Raw genomic sequence first — 19,225 nt, forward strand, 5'->3', positions numbered from 1 at the left:
GTAGATCGATCGAATCTTTTAAAAACATCCAAAATCGAGTGAAAGTAATCAATAACATTGAACAATAACACAAATATCTGAAAAGAGCACGTCTCGAACTGCATAGCTAAATCTTAATTTATAATCCTCCAGTGAAAAAGAAAACGAAAAATTGACGTGAGAAATAGTCGTAGAGCGCACACCTCATACATCGTACTTCGCAAGCTTGCTAAGGAAAAATTTACACACCCCTCGAGATTATAAAGCAGGCCAGAGTAGTAGTAGAACGCGCGATGAAAGCATTTCATTTTTCTTTCTTGTCTCTTGGGAACAACACATGAATTAAGTTGAAACGCTGGCGGGTGCGGTATGGCAAGTATCTATTTTTCAATTCCACTTCATTCCTATGCACACGCATTTTTTTGTATACAACGTCGTATCTTTGCTGCATCCGAATTTCCATGTTTTTGTTTCCTTTTTCCTTTGTTCTCAAAATAAGCTTTGGCTAAATGAAAATGAAAAACCGGCTGGAACGATATTCGCAACGAGAGAATACTTCGGAAAGGCAAAACGATGTACTTCCGAAGTACTCTCTCGCGAAGCCCGTTCCCCAGCGAACACTTGCAGCACTCCCCGTTGAAAAAAAGCATCTGTTCGACGTGTTCCAGAGAGAGCGTACGAAGTGGCGGTCACCACTGTTGTCCATGCCAGGCAGCCGCGTCGTCGTTATCAGCCAACGTGGTAAGCGGTGGTTACGGATGGAGCGGCGGCGGTTCTGGAAGCAATTTGCCACCCGCGGTCTTGGTCACATCCTCGCCGACGGCGCGCATGATACGCCAAAGTTCGCAACCGGAAGCAGCAGCAGTGACGATCGGCGGTGGTGTTGGCGGTAGCTGTTGTTGCACGAGCTGCAGCTGCCACCTGCACGCGGGCGGCGTAGGCACGATAACGCCCTCGGCCGCCTCGTTGCGGCAGCTGCGCGAACCAGGCGACGGTATTGCCGGTATTGCCGCCGACTCCCTCAGGATCAATGGTGGCATTCGTCAATTCCGGCAGGTAAGGATGTTACTCTGCCTTAACCGTCTTTTTGTTGCCTTTCGCTCCTTCTCTCACCTGCGCGACTTTTTTACCTCGAGAGACGACAGTGTCGTCGTCGCGAAACTTGCTCCAAATTACACATACGTAATTTCATATATACATGTATGTGTGCGGGTGTGTGTATAGACTACGCAAAGGAAGCACGTGCTTTACACATTCGCGCTTTGCGAATCACTGTGTAACGAGAAGGGACTAATTTTGCGGGTCAAGACTAACGGCTGTTTTACGTCGACGCGTAAAAACACGAGTTTTTATGTAGTCCGAAGAAAAGTTGCTTGGGATTTACAATTGATCATTATTTTTTATAAATCTGTAATTTTTTTTTCATACAACTCTTGATTGACGTTCATTGGTATGAAAAATTGGTATTTCTTAATTGGTATAATATATACTTGAATAACAACGAAAATTGACGGTCCACATTTTTTGTACAAATTTAACTTTCAAGAGAGCCTCCCAAAGAAAGCAGCTTTGATGAAGACACGCGTACTGGATAAAAAATTCTTATGCATTAGCTTTTTTGATAACAGGAACACATCTAGACATTTTACGCGTCGACGATAAAACCAAAAAACACAACGCATAAAACAACGAAGGGTAACACTATCGTATATCATTTTTTGAACATTCCTCTCTCCTCTCCATCACCATGAATATAAGAAAAAGGAATGAGTCGTGCGTGTGTCATGAAAAATGCGCTTGCGTTGTTATTTGCGTGTGAATGTGTGTGTTATTGGCGCGTGCGCAAAGCAAAGGCATGATAACGAGTCTCTCTCCCACTCAATATACATGTGGCGTTTTGTGTGCCTCTTGTGACAGACACTCAAACACACATAGAAGGGAGAACAAAAGCGTAGCTTTAAGCCAGCGAGGAGACGAGCTTTTTTTCACTCTCTTTATACGCGCGCGCGCGCGCGTGTGTGTTGGTGTTCTGGCCCGTAGATTCGCGCGCGAGCTTTTGTGTTATTACGCTGATGAGCTCTCTCGTCCTTTTTTTCTACCTCCCCTTAACGTTGCCGCACATTGCTGCGTAATAATGCGCTGTTTTGTCTAGTTTTTGGGTGTTATATAGTACTGCTCGTTCGCGTTAATTATCGACGTGAGAATGACAATAGCCCGAGAGCTTCCCAAACGAGACTTTGGCAGTTGTGAGGCAATCTTATTTCTTTTCAATGTAAAGTTCTTTTTAATTTCATCATATGATAATGTTAATTAGAATACGAAAAATTATCAAACATAATTATCATACGTTCATAATTGGCTTTCGTTTTTCCAAAACCACGAAGCAAAATTTTACAATATTTATGATTACGCAACGATTCCAACGCATAAATTGTGCGAATGAATTAGCGTAAGCTCAACCGACATAGCAAGTGCTAGCAGTCGTAACCATAACCACGGCTAAAAAAATATTCAGAAAGGTGGAGCTCGTAGAAATATTCGAAACTACCACCAGCGTGTACAAAACGATCCATTACAGAACATCGGTACATGAGCTCGACTCTCCCCTAAAGAAAAAAAGCACAACACGCTTATAATGCGTGCGCGATATTTCAATAAAGCGCACGCGTTCTGATGTTATGACCGCGTCTACCTGACTCTCACAGAGTACCTTTTTCTACAATTACCTCATACGATTACTGCTCTGTCTTATTTTTTAGAGAAATTACTATTACGATTGATCTTCGATTCGCGTATTTAACTTCAATTACCATGATAAATTAATTATTGTCTTTTTCGACGTCTGGCATCAGTCTTCACGCGTGCGAGTCGATAAAATCGTTTTTCCGGCGGCGGCGCCGACGGCAAAAATGAACTTGCGCTGCATCGGGGCGACGGTCGACTTGAAGGTTTCTCGAAAATACCGTTTTCAGGCGTTAAGTGCATAAACTGCAAAAGTGCAGCCGTGACGCGTGAATAATTGGCAGTGAAAGTTAGTCGAGCAGATTTTTTCCCGCAGGTATATGCATAAAAGTTTGCTTTGCGCACAGCTACAAAAAGAAAGAAAGAAAAGTGAATGAAAGAGAGAGGGAAGAATTTTTATCCGTAACATTTTTCTCTGTGTGTATACAGTTATTATTATTATTACTATTAATATTATGTGTATCTTTACTCATACATCAATGTGCGATATGTGCATATATAATGTTTGATGTATCACTTATACTACTACTTCTTTGAGATTCTTGTATTCTATTTGTTGATGTAGCCTTATGGAAAATGTAGTCCTAAATATCTATCGTATTACTAGAGGTCTACTGTTGTAAGGACACACTAAACATTTTTTTATTATTTTTTGCAGTACATGATACGTATAGATAAATAATTTTTTAAGTCATCTAGATCTATATAATTCATGTAATAATATTTTTCTAAGTCATTATTATATACTACTATCTGTCTCATACACTATTGAGTGTTTTATCTTGTGAATTATGTAGTTGTAGATTATCTTTGTATCTCTAAAATCATATAATAGATTCTTTTGTTTGCTGCTTAATTAAAACAAAAAGTTATAAAATCTCCTAAAGATATCGAGGCACATTAAACGCCAGAAGAATTGAGTTTACCCAATTGCCAAAGAGAGAGGGTAGCGTGGACAAAAGCGCCACACTAGGATGGTAATGAAAAGTCTCTTTCTCAATTGTGCGGCGCCCGTAAAGCGCACACTATACGCCCCTGCAGTTTATTGCTTCTATACGTGTATGAGAGAGAAAACGAGCGTATTATATGATTGTGTCTGTGAGAATAGAAGTCCCACGGGAATATAGAGGCAGGAATTTTTTTTCTTTTTGTTGCTTTTGGAAGCATCTACCGCGGTGGAACAAGAACAGTCACCGCTACCTCTTATCTTTTACAACTCGGGATCTCGAGAGTAACTCCGTCAAACACTGAAAAGGAGTTACTCTTTTCTTACAATGTGTGCCTATGTTTTACGAGGTCTCAGTGTACATAGTACTCTGTTCTTTGTTTTTTTTTGTTTCGTTTACTCGTCGCAGAGCTAACTACCCACCACACCCTGTATGTGCGTGCGAGAGAGTTTTCATTGTACAGCGGAAAAAGTTTCCACTTTGGTTTCTACCCCATCGAATCGATCAACAATACACATTTACATTCTTCAATTCCACCAAACTTTCCCTAAGCACAGTCAAAAGAAAAACGCACACCATGAAAAAGCATTCAGAATTGAACTAATAAAAGACCCCCTCGACAAAACCCAACAACCAACCAAACCGGAAGCAGTTTCCATGGTGGTGCAAGTCGTCGTTCACCACAGCAACGACGACACCACCACAACACAGAGAACAGCAACAGCAGCTACAGCAACAGCAGCTACAGCAGCAGCAGCAGCAGCAGCAGCAGGCTGGTGGATCGGCTTCGGGCGGCAGTTCAGGCTCTGGTGGTGGCCAAGGTGTTCTACTATGTCCACGTACTTTGGCACAGGCGAGGCGCTCGAGGCTTCGACGTGCACTCACCGAAGCTACTGCCGAGACTGTCAACTACGTTAAATCGGTGGGGATTTACTCTCGCTGCGATCTCGATTTCTTTTTTCATTTCTTTATTTCTTTTATCGTTTTTGTCCTTCAACGTATTTAACGAGTTTTCGGGGTGATTGATGCGGTCATGCGGTCTGGGTTTGGTTTTATGAAACGAACGAGCATTGATTGCACGTTTCAACGATGACAAGTGAAAAATTAGCAATTGAAGAATACCGATAAGTGATACTTCAGGAAGAGGCGGTAGACGAAAAAAAAGTAATTCACATTGTTAAATGTTCCGACAACGACAACGAGATATTCCATTGAAAAGTTTCGCTCGCGGCTATCGCGCTCGCGCACCATTTGATTCGAAGGTCGAACAATATATAGATTTGCGTGTGAAATCATCCATACTTAATTAATTCGAGATAGTAAAAGACAGATGGCAGATTTCTCTTCCGGCGTAATCTCGGCTGCGCGAATACAATGGAGTGTGAAAAAGGGCCAGAGTGAAAGAGTGGAATTGAAGAAATGTCGATCGTTCGCGGCAGTTGAATTGTCGGCACTAAAATCGAGTTACGGGCGCGGGCTGTGCGATTAAATGATTTAGCATCGATTATACGCATCAAAGAAAGAGAGTTTCCGACTCGTTACCGCATCATTCACCACTAACTCGGACAAATCCACACGTACACGCCCTCTTCGCTCGCTTATGTATATATATTTATATATCCACAGAGTTGAGTAGCCACCAGCAACATCGTAAAAGTCACCGAGAACGAAAACCTGCAATTTCTTGTTGCGCACTCTCTTCCTTTTTTTCCGAGTATCCCACCTGTTGTGCTTCCAACGAGGATACACTCGCACACGTTCGCACACTTTACGCACACTCACGCATAGGTACATAAATACCGCCAAAAATATCCTTGTTGACTTGGGAATTTTTAGCATAGATGTGCACGCGAAAGGCGAGGGAGTTTTGAAAAATACAAAAACGATGCTATCCACCCTGGCACCTATATTTTTTTATGTTTCACACGCATCCGTTTTTCTCCGCGGGCTTTTGTTGTGTTATACCTTTCAGCAAAAGCGACGCACGTTGTGCTGTGCAAAAATAAATACTATTATAAATAATACTAGTTTATAAACGAAAAATTATGTTGAAAAACCAAATACTTATGAAAATGCTTTTGTTGCAAAAAGCGTGCCGTCGATATACAGGCAAATGTAAGTACCAAACAAAACTAAATCTATTCTCATTCCACGAAGTTTCTTTTCTTTTGTTCACACGCCAAATTATCACGCCTATGCCCACCATATAAAAAGTATTTTGGTGCACTCTGTACAGTTTGCGCGGGAAATCCATCCAAAAGCAGGACGAACTCATCTCTCCCCCAGTAAGCTTCAGATATTGGTACAAAATCATCGATACGTGGGTTCACATGGTAATCCCCTTTTGCATATAATTAACGGATACCTACGCACTCGTGGAAACACAAAACGCTGCAAGCATTTCAATCGCGAACGAGCGAGCTAGCAGTTGCACACAGTTCGACACTACGACTGCGAACAAACGAATGTTCTCCGTGCTCGTTCGCTCGCAGATATGCTCTCGCAGCAGCATAGCCTAGTTATGGTCTTTTATCGTTCGCGCTCCCTGCGCAATCGATTTCTCGCTTGCCGAATGAATTTGGCGCCCCCTTCAACTTTATCTTTCCGTTGCGTTTGGCAATTATATGAGCCGATGAAGATTCGTACGTGAAAACGACGAACACCTCGAGGAAGAGGGAGAAACGTTGCCAAACGTGACGCGCATACGCGCACCCGAGCAAGAGTGCGCGCCATCACCGAGGACATAATTGAGGATCGATCGTGCGCGGGCACGAGCATCTCAGCCATCGCAATTTGAGCTGAGCAGCGACAATTCGGCGTATCGCCCGCAGGGCAGTGGCAACGAAACCCCTCCGCTACCGGCACGGGATAGATCCGCGTCCCGGAATTACACGCGAAGACCAAGGAGTTAAACTATGTACGTATATAGTTTGCCCTTTCTTCCTGTGTAGTTTTGTGGTCTACGTATGCCGTGTATGCGCATTCTTCCTCTTCTTTTTCGGAAAACAACTTCGAGGTTTTCTGTGCTGCGGTTTTCGGGTTATGAATTCCGCGAACGGCAGGGTAGTTTGTGTTTGCACGATCAAGTTTCAGCTGGAATTGCGAAACAGTCGTGTGTGTGATGACGTTGCGGATGCACGACTGTTTCGTCTCTTTATTGCTACGGAGTGTTGCCCATTATTGTCGAAGAAAAGGAAGGAAATAGCAGTTCCACAGTGAACAAATCAGTAACTCGGTAAACCAATAAATAATCTTTTCTATATCCGGTAGTCACTCGCAACGAAGTGGAGAGAAAAATGGATGAAATGTATCTCCTCTCGCACGTAGGGCGAGAGCGAGCAGCGTCGTGTTCCGCTCGGCAGAAATTCAAGAGAGGAAACAAAATAATAAGTTACGTAGCAAGAAATTTAAAGCAGCAAATATCAGAGGGCATTCAATTATTTTTACAAACAAGAATCGCAGGCTTTGAAACCTAAAATGGACTCGTTCAACTGAAAAATTGATAGTGATGAAGTTCGAACGTAAACAGTCGAACGAATCTGATAGCGTGGAGCTTTAGCGGCCTAGCGCTCAGCGGCAAGTCTCTGTCGCGGTGACAGCGATAACGGTGCGCCATTACCGTATCGAGGGTCGTGTTACGGTCAGTTGTGCCTAAAACTCGCATAATTTTGCGAGCGAGCATCGGCGTATTTATCCGATTAGGCAGCGCATACCTGACAACTCAGCCCTGCTCTTCGCCCTTGCTTCGACACTTTTGTCGTTGAAATGGCCTTGACAGGCATATCGCTCGAAGAACAACCGAGACACTCGAGTAGATCAAAGTTCCGCGCACGCGCTCGACCGATCGATAGATTGACTTTGCTTGTTATATTATCGGCTGACTTGATATTGACTAGCATCACTTGTTTGTCTTTGAACTCGGCGCGCGGCTACCGCGACGGCGGCTGCTACGTTACGAGCAACCATTTTAGAATTGACGCTGATTTGGATAATGTTTCTGACCTCCGCTGATTGGAAATTAATTCCGAGAAGAAATTAATCGTATATGCACGCGATTATGCGGCAAATATACAGTGCTATCAATCACGGGCACCTTGCATTTTGCGGCTCGCATTATCATTGCCGTAATTCACAATTAACCTATGTATAATTTTCCGCGATGGCGAAAGAACAAATATTTTTCGGTAATATATCGGCCCTTCATCGCCGCGTTGAATTCCATTAACTCGATCGCAGATGCCGCAGGCACGCGCGCGCATGCGTGCACCTGCACGCTCACGATATCAGGCGATCGTTAATTAAATAAAACGCCCGAATAAAAAGGATTGTATATCATTTTCAACGATGCATTTGTAGGCGAACACGCGTGTGACTTTGAATTTATCGCTCTTGGCGATCTGTACTTTTATCCCCTCCGAAAGCTCGCTGCCGAGCTATCCTCTGCGTTCTTCTTTTATAGGGAAATCGGTTTCCGCTGCGATGTATAACGCGATTTTTATTATTCGCGCACGCGCGATTGTTAATTTCCTTGCGGTAGCATGGGTGTACACGTATGTCTTACGTACAGCGCAATGAAGCTTGACTACAATGTCATTAGTTCTCTGTACTGTCATGTGCCCATACGAGAGAGAGAGAGAGAGAGAGAGAGAGAGAGAGCGTCTCACCGAAGCTGGGCATAATATAAAGCACATTCGAAATTAAAAGTAAACTTGCGCGCCTAGCATACGAGAAGCCTTGTTTGTACCTAACAATGAGAAAGTAAAGCATCTGTTTTCGAGGAAATCTGGCGAGAACTTGGAATTTCCGATGTACCTGGCTTTCCGTTTTTCTCTAGTTAGCAAGGTTAACTTTCATATTCGACGATCGATCCAACCATTGCGTATTGAATCCACAGTCGACGAGCTTATAACAACACTACAAATGCAAAGTTTTCCAATCAATCAGAAAAGGCGTACTTGAGAGTCTACTTCCCCCAATCATCATGCAAATTCCCAAAAGGTTAAAATCCAGTTCTCGCTCGGCTGAATTAACACTCCGCGTCGCGGTGTAAATCCCCCAAAACCGAACTGCTGCGCAAACAACGACAAAACCACCAGGCGGGGGCCGAGCATATCGCGGCATCACAGCGTAATCCCGAGACAAGAATCGTACTAGGCCGCTTATATGACTCGCCACATTCCAGCAGCAGCCGTCAAGTCTCTAAGTCGCGCATTAATACTGCGAAAGCGCGCGTACGCGCGTTGCCGTAAATCGTCGAGCCCTCTAACTCTTTGACCTGGCGCGCTTGTCCGGAGTATCGCGCGCAGAGCGTTCGCTTGCTCGATCACGTTTTCGCGTGGTTACGTTGCTCGGGAGCGCCGTGCTTTCGTTTTTCGCGAAATTTCCGAGTTTCCGTATTACGACGCTCGAACTTGAAGTACGCCGTTCTATCATCGCCGAACGTAAATTTCGCTGCGAGATAGCTGGCTCACCTGCCGCAATAAGCGGTAAATACGCAGCTGCATTATTTATAGCTTCGGATGAAAACGAGACCGAGCGACGGAAGGAAAAATCTATGAATTCTCAGAAAGCTGGCGCGCTATCAGCAACAACGCGCGACGACGACTTGGATACGTCCGGTTCTGCCGGTAATCCAGAGCCAGAGATATCTCTGTGTTATTACGTCGCGTAAACTCGGCGTCTGACAATAAAGGGCTTCCTTAATGCCGCAACCGCAAGCCGAGAAATTTTAGGCATATTGCGAACGTGCCGTAGCGTGCAGGTTTGCCGTGCCACTGGCTTTTTCGACGATCCTCAGCCAGGACCTAACGACGCTTGTTCTCCTAGCTGGCATTGACGTGATTCGCGCTCTGGCAATACGATCGAACGAGACTTTACTTGTGTGCACTCAAGAATTTACACAGTCGACCAAATGCAACGCGCGACGAACGACTCGCAATATTCCCCGTGATCTCAATCGAACGCGTCGATTGCAGCTCAAGGCTTCTAATATCTGCCTTGTAATATCAACAAATTGCTTGCCTGCAGCGATAAAAATCTGATATGCAACGATATTATGGAAATGACATCCTTTGTATGGTTCCATTTCTCATTTCGACCTCCTCGCGAAAATCATGCAGAAGCATACTCGCCTGCTGAATCATTAATGCGTAAAGATGAGTTGCTCGGAGTACACGATGAATATGAAAGGATCTTTCAGTTCGCGCGCACGCGCATCATTTCTCGCACAATGCACTTTTACAATAATTTCGCGCTGCTCATTCTGCAGCGATTGCCTCATTTAGATTGCGCTCAAGCAAAGCTTCAAATATGCCGGCTCTCGAATTTCATTTCGCACATTCGCAACACTTGGCGACACACTGCTAAGGCTAATTGCGACGACTCAGAGAAGGCTGTCTAATAAATATGCATAGAGAGAGATAGAGAGAGAGAGAGAGAGAGAGAGAGAGAGAGAGGCAATATGAAAATGAAAACGGAAGTAGAGCGTATGTTATGCGCACAATGGACTCATGCACGTACTTGCTGCATCCTCGAGGCCAAAAAAAGGAGAGACAAACGTGACGAGGAGGATATAAAGAGGACTTTGCCAAGCTTCTTATTCTTGTATCCCGCTATCGCTCTTCGACTGGCCTGATTATCTCTCCCTCTTCGCTCTGGAGTTTCGGTTTTTTTCTTCTCTTGGTGGGACTTTGATTTGTATCGCGCGACTCCTCTGAGAGGAAGTTTTCGGTGATTTCGGTCGACTGATATCGTAATGTTTATTTTAACTTTTCATCGCGGTGGAATCGTACAAATCTTTGATTTATCCATAGGCTTTCCATTCAGAAAAGCGGTTTGTACAACTTTTTGTTCGAACAATAAATTACGAATGCCATCGATTTTCAAATTTTACACGCGAATGTTGTACGTGAAAATACAATTTTACCCATCAAACGAAACGTGAACGCTCGATCTAGAAAGGTATTTTTCTCCGCGCAAGCGAAAAGGAGACATACCAAAGTGCACGAGAGAAAGAAAGAGGGGGGGGGGGAGAAACGCAGTGCGATTTTTATTACCGCTGCACGCGAAAAGATATCAAGTTTGCTAGGTCATCATCTTCCGCGAGTATCCTTTTTTTTGTCCGAGCGCTTCGTGATTTGCGACAACAATTTCAAGCGTTCTACTGAGGCACTTTTCTGGAAGAGTTACAACTTTACGAGTTTGTCGAGGCGAGAGAAACGTGGGAGATTTTTCCTCTTCTTTCGGGATTGTAACTTTGGTGTACCTTTGGCGCTTTCCTTTGAGAATTGGCGCTACGCTGCGGACCAAAATTGAAAAATAAAAATTTCTCAAGTATACACAGCCTATAAGAATTTAATATAAAAAAATCGAAGTCGAGGAAAAAATCGTCAGGCCGAATATTTTAATGGGCACCAACCATTTTCACCGCGCGGCAGAGTTACACGCGACGCAATATTACGCGAGGGGCAAACGAAGCGTGGCGTCGTCCTTCTTTGTCGCTTGGCGTGAAGCGAATTTTTGGGCGTTTTCATTTCCGTCCACAATTTAATGGGTCACCCATACCACGTATTTATTGCTTTCTCCCCCTTGCTATTTTTTGGAATATTCGCCCTTAGGATGTCTATACTTTCGTATCCGTTATAAGTATATAAAGTCGATTGCGTGGTCAACCACGAAACTCGTTTAGACGCTGCTTTCTTTTTTTTAATCTCGTTGCAGGAAGACTATTTATCGTTCTTAATTGTAATTGCAAACTGCGGCATTAAAACAGTGGGCGAGCTTATCATTGATTGAAAATCGATACCCGATGTGATATTGGAAGTACATTTTTCATTCTGTTTTTTCTCTTCAAGGATCTGACGTTGTGTTGCATGCAGTGCACTTTTCAAAAAGATAACTGTGGACAGCGCGAAAGATTAAAAGCTCACGGCTTGGGTCATTAATTATTGTTTAGAAAGTTGATTGAAAGTAAATGCAAGCTCTAGAGGATATATATTTTCATCGATATTCTGTGAAGAATGAGCAGAGCTCAAAAGTCCATCTTAAATTAGTAAAACTCGAGCGACGCGCGACATACGAGGAAAAGAGAAAGTAGTGAACTTTAATTAAAATTAATCATTTCTTCTGGGGCGATCCTCAGAAAATACAATTCTTAACGTTCTCTCGACAAGAAAGAAGCTCGGTTTTTTATCTTTTTCAATTTGGCTGATTCGCGATGCGGGCCACGTTGTTAATTACTCGTGCCGGCGGAATTTCTCCGCGCAGCGCTGAGTTAAATAAAGCCTGTTAGCGCAGACCCTAATAAAATGCAAAATTAGATGGCTCGGACGCGACGTTATGTGGCGGAGGATAAAGCAAACCACGCATGTTGCTGGGAGCTACGAAATTCCGATGCAGTTTCTCGTTGTGCAAAACTTTTGAAAAAACAGGATACGTAAAAGCTTTGATTTCGCGAGTATGTAACGCATAATTTAGCCGTAACTTGTAATCGAATTGAATATCTTGGGTGTACACGCATTTGAATTTTGGCACGACATCGAACAAAGCGTTAACAGACGATAAAAAATAGAACGAAGTGCAATCGAACTACCCATGCCAATTGACGTTCATCGCCAAAAAATAACGAGTGTCTCGCTTGGGCTTCCAAGTCGTCGTTTCACCTACGGATTGACTTTGTTCTCTTTCAATGTCATAGCCATTGGCAGTCTCTCGCGAGATATAAAAGCTTGCGAGATTTTTCTTGCGTATTCGATAGATGACAGACGGGTTTTCAAGGTAGTACCAAGGAAGATAAAAGCTTATTTTATATACGTCAGAGATAATCTTCGTTGGCTTTTTTCTTTTTTCTAATGGTTGCCAATAAGTCGACGATATGTGTGGGATGCTAATGGGAACGGTTTTTTACTATACATCGTCACTGAATTATATGCAGTCAGGTGATCGCAGAGTAAGATCACGTACAGTTTCCAAAGAATAGGATCCAAAAGAAATAGAAAAAAAACTCAACAGAAATCTACGATACAAGAGAAAAACTCTGAGTAGATGCGTCTCTAGCAAAAGAACTGGCAAAGGAAGTAAGGGAGACACGCAAGCAAGTCCGCATACTCGTGTCGCATTGCCGTGGCAGAGGCGCGACGATTTCGTAATTTTTCAGATGGCTGGAGATAAAGAAAAAGGCTATCGTTTGTGCCTTTTTCTCAGAGATTCTTTTCCGGCTCTCTCTCTCTATATATATATATATATATTTCTTTAGATATGGCATCTGCGCGTAGTCTAATCTTTCCTCGAGAAATTTTCTCGCATTGACCACGTCAGGGATGGATTAATGGACAATTTTCGGGCACGGCTTATTAATCGTTTGCTGCAATGCAGCTGCTACGATTTTCAAAGACACATGAAACCAAATCACTGAGCAGTGTTGTTCTTGCTGTTTTTCTTCCGGATTTAATGGAACTTGAAATGGAAAGATACTCTTCCTTGCGCAACCGGAGAAAAGTTCACACACAGTCGGCTTTCGTAACAATCTCGATTTTCCCCTCCTCGTAACGTAATTCGTGTTATCTTCTTGCGCATACACACGTGACGTAAAGGAAAGCTGGAGAGCGTAATTGAAAGCACAAAGTCAAAGCTCGCGCGGAATCACTTTGGCAAACACTGCGAGTATAAGAAAAGCGCGAGCCTTCGGCGTTGTATTTGCACGGGCTGAAGAAGAGCGAGAAGTATAATCCGATACAATGCGCAAGAGCTGTTTCGTTTGGACGACAAACGAACGTTTCCTTTTCGAGCCTCGTATCCAGTTAAGAGCCAGCGTCGCGCGATACTACTTTCGAGTCCTATCGGCCCACCGATCAGGCCGGTGCTAAGAAGAAACGCTAAAAAATAGGGGGGGGGGGGGGAGAAAGAGAAAGTCTCTCGCTCACGTAACAAAGAAAAAATTAGCCTTGTTTTCCTTGATTAACCGTGATTCCTTTTTTCTCTCGGCGCCACGGAGAAAAATTGAATTTCGTGGGAGAAATGTCTCGACCGCGCCCTAATAAATAAATTAACATAAATCCCCGCCGGCGACGCACGCACTTAAAAGCAGCAGCCATTTAAAAGACTAGTCCTTGTGCGTAAGCGCGCGATGTTGTAGTGTAGTTTGTTGTAAAAGGGTGCCGTTGTGTATATGTGCGCGGTGCCACAGAGAGTTTCAAAGCGGGAGCGAGAGGAGAGGAGAGGGGAGGATAGCTTGTTCTGTCCCTCAAGTGAGTAGTGAGTAGGAGGAGGGAGCTTCAGTCCTGTCGGGAGCGTCGCCGCGCGCGGACGCTCGCCGATCAACCCTCTCACTCTCTCTCCAATACCATAGTTTGCAAGCTCGTTGTACAGTGTGTAATTTTTCGCTTCGTTTCGAGACAAGTGTAGCTTTCTTTTAGTTTCGTTGTTTGGCATTCCCACGGCTACGTTTGCTCGCGGTAACCAACGGACGCGAGTCACCTTGAGTTTTTCCAGAAAGAGGCAAGTTCAGGGCTAAAAAGAAATAAACATGTAGAGCAAAGCACCGAGGCGGTGTAGAGAAGTCGAGGAGAAAATATTAAAGGGAAAGGAAAAAATCTGAGACAGTGCGTGTGCGTGTTGAAAGGAAAAAAAAAGGCCAACGATAGCGGCCGATAAGGAAGCAGCACCGCCGCCGCCGCCGCCGGCCGGGGCTCGACTATGAGGCGGCCCGTGGAACACGACAATGGTAACACAACTGCGTATGGAAATTAAAGACAAGCCCGGCAAACAAAACTGCACCGTTGATTGCGAATTGAAAATTATAAAAAAAAGCTTTCACTCGCTTCGCTCTGTACTCACGCGTGTAAATATGTTCAAATCATATAAGCTTGTGTTTTTGGCGATGGCTTTCATTAGTTGACGGGATTCTTACGCATTTCTTTTGCTTTCTTACGATCTTTAACACTTGTGTTTGTAAAAGAGGGGATGAATTAATTTCGGGCTTACACGGAGCTTTGGTCGTATAATGGAATTTTCGGTATACGAAAATTGAATGAACTTGGAAATGATGTTTATTTTTCATTCGCTGTAAAGTTTTCGAATTGGATTTCTGTACAGTCGTTAAAAGGAAAACAAAGAAAAAAGGGCGAGCCGAAGGGAACGCTTTTTTAATAACCGACCGAGTTCGAGCGAGTCGAAGTCGAAGATCACTTTGCTAATTGAGTTGCGACAAAAGATTTTTCTTTCCTTAGGGCTTGTTTTTCCGATACTTCTCGAGTTAATCATCGAGTAATTGTATAGTCGCATGGATTGAATTAGCCGTTGGTCAAATTTTTTTATGTGTTTGTCGATGCTATCGCGCCTGGCTTATATTTTAGGATATGCGAATGGCGTCTTGTGCTTTAACCGAGGGGCGTAGGAAGACATTAGCTTTTCTCTTTTTCTCTCCCTTCGGGGATTAGATTTTTCGCGGCGATAGCAGTGCGCCGTCGAGAATGTAACCTGGATGAACAAAGTAAAAAGAACAATTTTTTTTTCTTATCACGTAGCTGATTTTTCTTTTTGGCATTAGTTCGAATTAATCCGGATATAGCAGAGACACTGATTTTTCGTGCAATTTATAACTTAGATGAATTTATACATATACGTTTACGTACTCGGCGTTCTATACATAATATAGACACGCGAGAATTGCTTTTTCCATAGTGATTGCTTTTGTGTAATGAACACTGACGCAAATTATTTTCTGCAAAAAATACGCTTCAGTATGGATGGTGAATACTAGACGAATATCTGCTTTGTAGATATTGCTTTTTTTATATAGTATAAAATAATAAAATCTCTCATAATTGTACAAAAATATCTTTTTACTACACGATTGTCTAGCAAGTCTTCTGTGAAATAACAATGAAATATTTTTCACTTTCCAACTGCGCTCTCAACAGCTGGAAAGATTTGTTCTTTTGATACGAAAAATGAGATGCACAAAAGAAAAATTTTGCGTTGCAAAGTGGCCTCGTTTAAAATTTCACACTTGTGTGGAGATAATGAACTTTCTTTTGAGCTGTGAATTTTCTTTTGCCCTTCACGAGTCGTTACGTAATGGAAATTAAGTGTATACTCATTTTTCCAGACAGCTTTTATATCGTATCGAATAAACAAAAAGAGAAAGTTTCGCGCTTGGAAAAGTAGCCTTCGAAATTTTACCTCTCAATATGCTGAAGCAACAAAAATAGAGCCAAGCCAGGTGTATTTTAATTACGCGTTTGGAAATCGTTACAAAAGAGAGTGTAAAAGTTTTTACCGCTTATAAATAATCCATTGTTATGTTATACAAATTGATTAAAAAAAAGATGAAGATAAACACGAGAGTTGAACAATATCGAGTGCCTGAAAAGAAGCTAGACAATACATAAATATAAAGCAAAATCAGCGAACGTAAATCACTCCCCCGCTCGCGCATTCGCAAACGATCTGACATAGTTGCTTGCAAGAGAAGCTTTTTCAGCATCTATTCGCTTTCATTAGTAGCTTTTAAACTTGCGAGAGATAGAAAAGGCAAAAAATAATTGGAGTTCAGACGAATTGAGTGGCCTCCCCGCGTAAGAACGGCAGACTTTGCTAATTCCTTCCAATTGAATGAGCTTCTGCTTTAGTTCTTGAATCAGTTGATGACTTTGATGAAGAGCGAATTTTCTTCTTATCTTAGTAAGAACGGAAAATGTTCGTGGTTACGATACTTTCTGGATTGTCAGCTTGACACCAATTTTTTCATGGCTTGTTAAAAATTTATTGTTATTTCGAGGTTGTCAAACGATGAGTAATCCAAATAACTTTACTTTACACAACTTTAATGTTCGATAATTTACACAAAAAATGCGTTCCGATTTTGTCCCAATATTGTCTTGAATACCTCAATTACTGCAGAAATCGAACCGACGTATGGAAAACGTGAAAATATGCATCGGTCGAATAGTCCATCGATTATCTCACTCTAAAATAGAAAAAAGAGAAAATTTAAACGTATTTAATTCTGTACGAGCAGCGGCGTGTTGCGCCGAGAAGAGACGCCAACGATATACATGCGGGTTATCAAATGATCATTCCGGTTGGCCGTGAGAATGAACTATCCGGTCGCCGTAATGAATGGCTTCAAGAGCTGGACTCTCGTCGTTATTACGCAATATATCCATTCCTCTCAATTAAACGGTCATCTTTCCGCACTTTTTGCGCTCGTTTGTTTTCTCAAGACTTTTTTGCCACGCGAAAGAGGGATTTGAAAATATTACCATAGTCCGCGAACAATTTAATTTAGCGAGAGAGAGGAAAGTTCATTGGGGGAATATTCATGCGCGGCTCTTTTGTAACCTGCCACCACTTCTACTCGGTTTTAGGCTATGAAATTCAAAGTCTTCGAAAATAGTTAAAGTACATGTAGTTTGGAAAGAAAAAAGGAAATTTTTTTTCGCACATCGGATTTCTGAAATACTTTGAAGGCTTTTCAAAGCTCTAGTTAGAATATAGTCGAGAGATATTTTGAATATTTGTAATTGCGAATGGGTCAAGAATTTGAGTCAATCGTCGAAGGATCAAGTGTAGCTTCTTCTGAGAGTATCTTTTCAAGACTGACGATTTGATTATGTATCAACGTATATAAAAAAATGAGTAAAGTTTTTCAGTGAAATTAAAATCGATTATATAAAATGCTATTACTCAATTGTACACGCTTGACTTGATCAGATCGAAAACACAAAAGCCGAACATAATTCCCCGAGAGCGTGCTTCAAGCATCACGCAAAAATACCTCGAATGAATTGTCTCGAATTACCTATCATGCGAAATAAAAGCCTCGAAAAAAAGAAAGAAGCAAGAAACATTCGGGAGCAAGTGCGACTTTAGCAAACTCAACTGCACGGAAACGATACGATAATGGGGGTACACTGCTTCAGACTGAAAGAAGGATATAGTCGAAGAAAAAAAAATGGTTGCGCGCGAGTGTAAAAAAATAAGGCAGCAGGAGAGACCAAAAAAAAGAGCACGAAGAGAGCGAAGAGCGCTCATTAACGCTCGGGATTCTTCTTGCTCTCCTTCCGTCAGCTGTCGGAACACACTGCCGACGCCGACGCCGAACGTGTAGTATACCAGAGGTACATCCCAGAGATAATGGAACCCTGATGATGAGTTTTTCGAGAACGACGAGAGTTAGTTTATCATGGCTTCTCTACGGCGAACTTTCATACTCGGAGATTTGTAATTTTCAGTTCTATGATTGTTAGATCGGGGAGATCAGAACGTATGACAATGATTCAAACGTAAAGCATTTCAATTAACATCTTTCCTGTCTGGGCCGTAAAAGGCAGCTGAAATTTTCTTTTAAACTTTTGAAAAGTCTTTTTTATTCGTTTCGAAAAATTCTAATTCACTTACAATGATTTATTGGAAGCAATACATATAGATGTATATAATTAAGACAGATGAAAAATTAAATTTCTGGTAAGAACGAAGGGAAACTCTTAGCAATCATTAAGTATTCCCGGTACCATCGTAAACCAAACAAACAGACAAAAAAAGCGTAGTCTCGAAAGCTCAATAAGTAACCTACATTTCAAGAACAAATGGACAACGCGTAACACTCCCATGTATAATTCCGCGTAGAAAAGTCCCCCTCCGCTAAGCTGACTAATTGAGTTCGTAACGCGCGCAAGCTCGTGGCCTTTTTTTTTACCCGCTCGCCGTCTGCGTCACGCACACGCAATCATCCATTATGCGAACGTCTTTTTCCGTGGTTCTGAACTCGCGCTAATGTAGTTGCCTGCCACTGAAATAGCTCAAAGCGCCGGCTCGGATATGCTCGACTGATTAATTCGAATACATTGAAATGCAATCGATGCGCGCGCTGTCTTGGCCGTGGATAACGGATTTTCCAATGAGCGCGATTGTCAATTAAATTATCATGACAGGCGTTTCCGGCGCGCCCGCGTCATTTGCCAATACACAATCGCCAATCGTCGTCTAATCAACTCATTACAGAAAATATATCGCGCTTGACTGCTGCGTCTATGCGCGGCTCGTTGGCTTTCTTCGTCAAATGGCGCACGAATTGCAACGATATTAGTAAACCGCACGGCCAGAGCGCACTGGCCTTTTCTTCCCTTTCTTTGTGGGCTGGGGATATTATCATTCTTATTCCTTGCGGATGGGAGGCGGAGCAAAACTCTTAAGCTTTTGCAAAGCCGCAGGACAATGCGCCATTAGGAGCCGCGATGCCAGTAGTAGCAGCAGCAGCTCGAGCTTGCGTAAGCGAGTTTTTATCTTTAGTAACAAAAGCCAATACCCACGAAAAACTTGCTTATTCCTTCTCCTTCTCCTCCTCCTCCTCCCCCTCGTCCCTCAGATTACGAACTTTTGGGGTGGTAGTCCGCGAAAGCTTATTACATCCGATGAAAAAATGTGACGTAGATGGCTTATAATTAGGAAAATCGTAGTCCGAAAGTCCGCTCGGCTATGTATACCCATACGTATATCCGTTGGCTCAGATTAGCATCTATATTATTCAAGGTAGTTCTAGTGCTCGCTTTCGATGA

General features: G+C 42.8%; 1 protein-coding gene across 7 annotated transcripts in view; it reads left to right on the forward strand.

The window, feature by feature from the left end:
• Nucleotides 1-19,225, forward strand: part of LOC131665581 (small conductance calcium-activated potassium channel protein) — a 90,102-nt gene that overhangs the window by 35,418 nt on the left and 35,459 nt on the right. The window contains exons 3-5 of one of the 7 annotated variants that reach the window (XM_058937564.1): nt 627-1,035; nt 4,279-4,590; nt 5,760-5,783. In XM_058937564.1, coding sequence (XP_058793547.1) covers nt 627-1,035; nt 4,279-4,590; nt 5,760-5,783 — 745 coding nt within the window. The remainder of the gene's footprint in view (nt 1-626; nt 1,036-4,278; nt 4,591-5,759; nt 5,784-19,225) is intronic. The other 6 variants (XM_058937567.1, XM_058937568.1, XM_058937565.1 and 3 more) reach the window with 6 other exon arrangements.

The sequence above is a fragment of the Phymastichus coffea genome, unplaced genomic scaffold (assembly GCF_024137745.1).
Source record: "Phymastichus coffea isolate CEN01 unplaced genomic scaffold, Cenicafe_Pcof_1.1 PCOF00053, whole genome shotgun sequence".
Lineage (NCBI taxonomy): Eukaryota > Metazoa > Arthropoda > Insecta > Hymenoptera > Eulophidae > Phymastichus > Phymastichus coffea.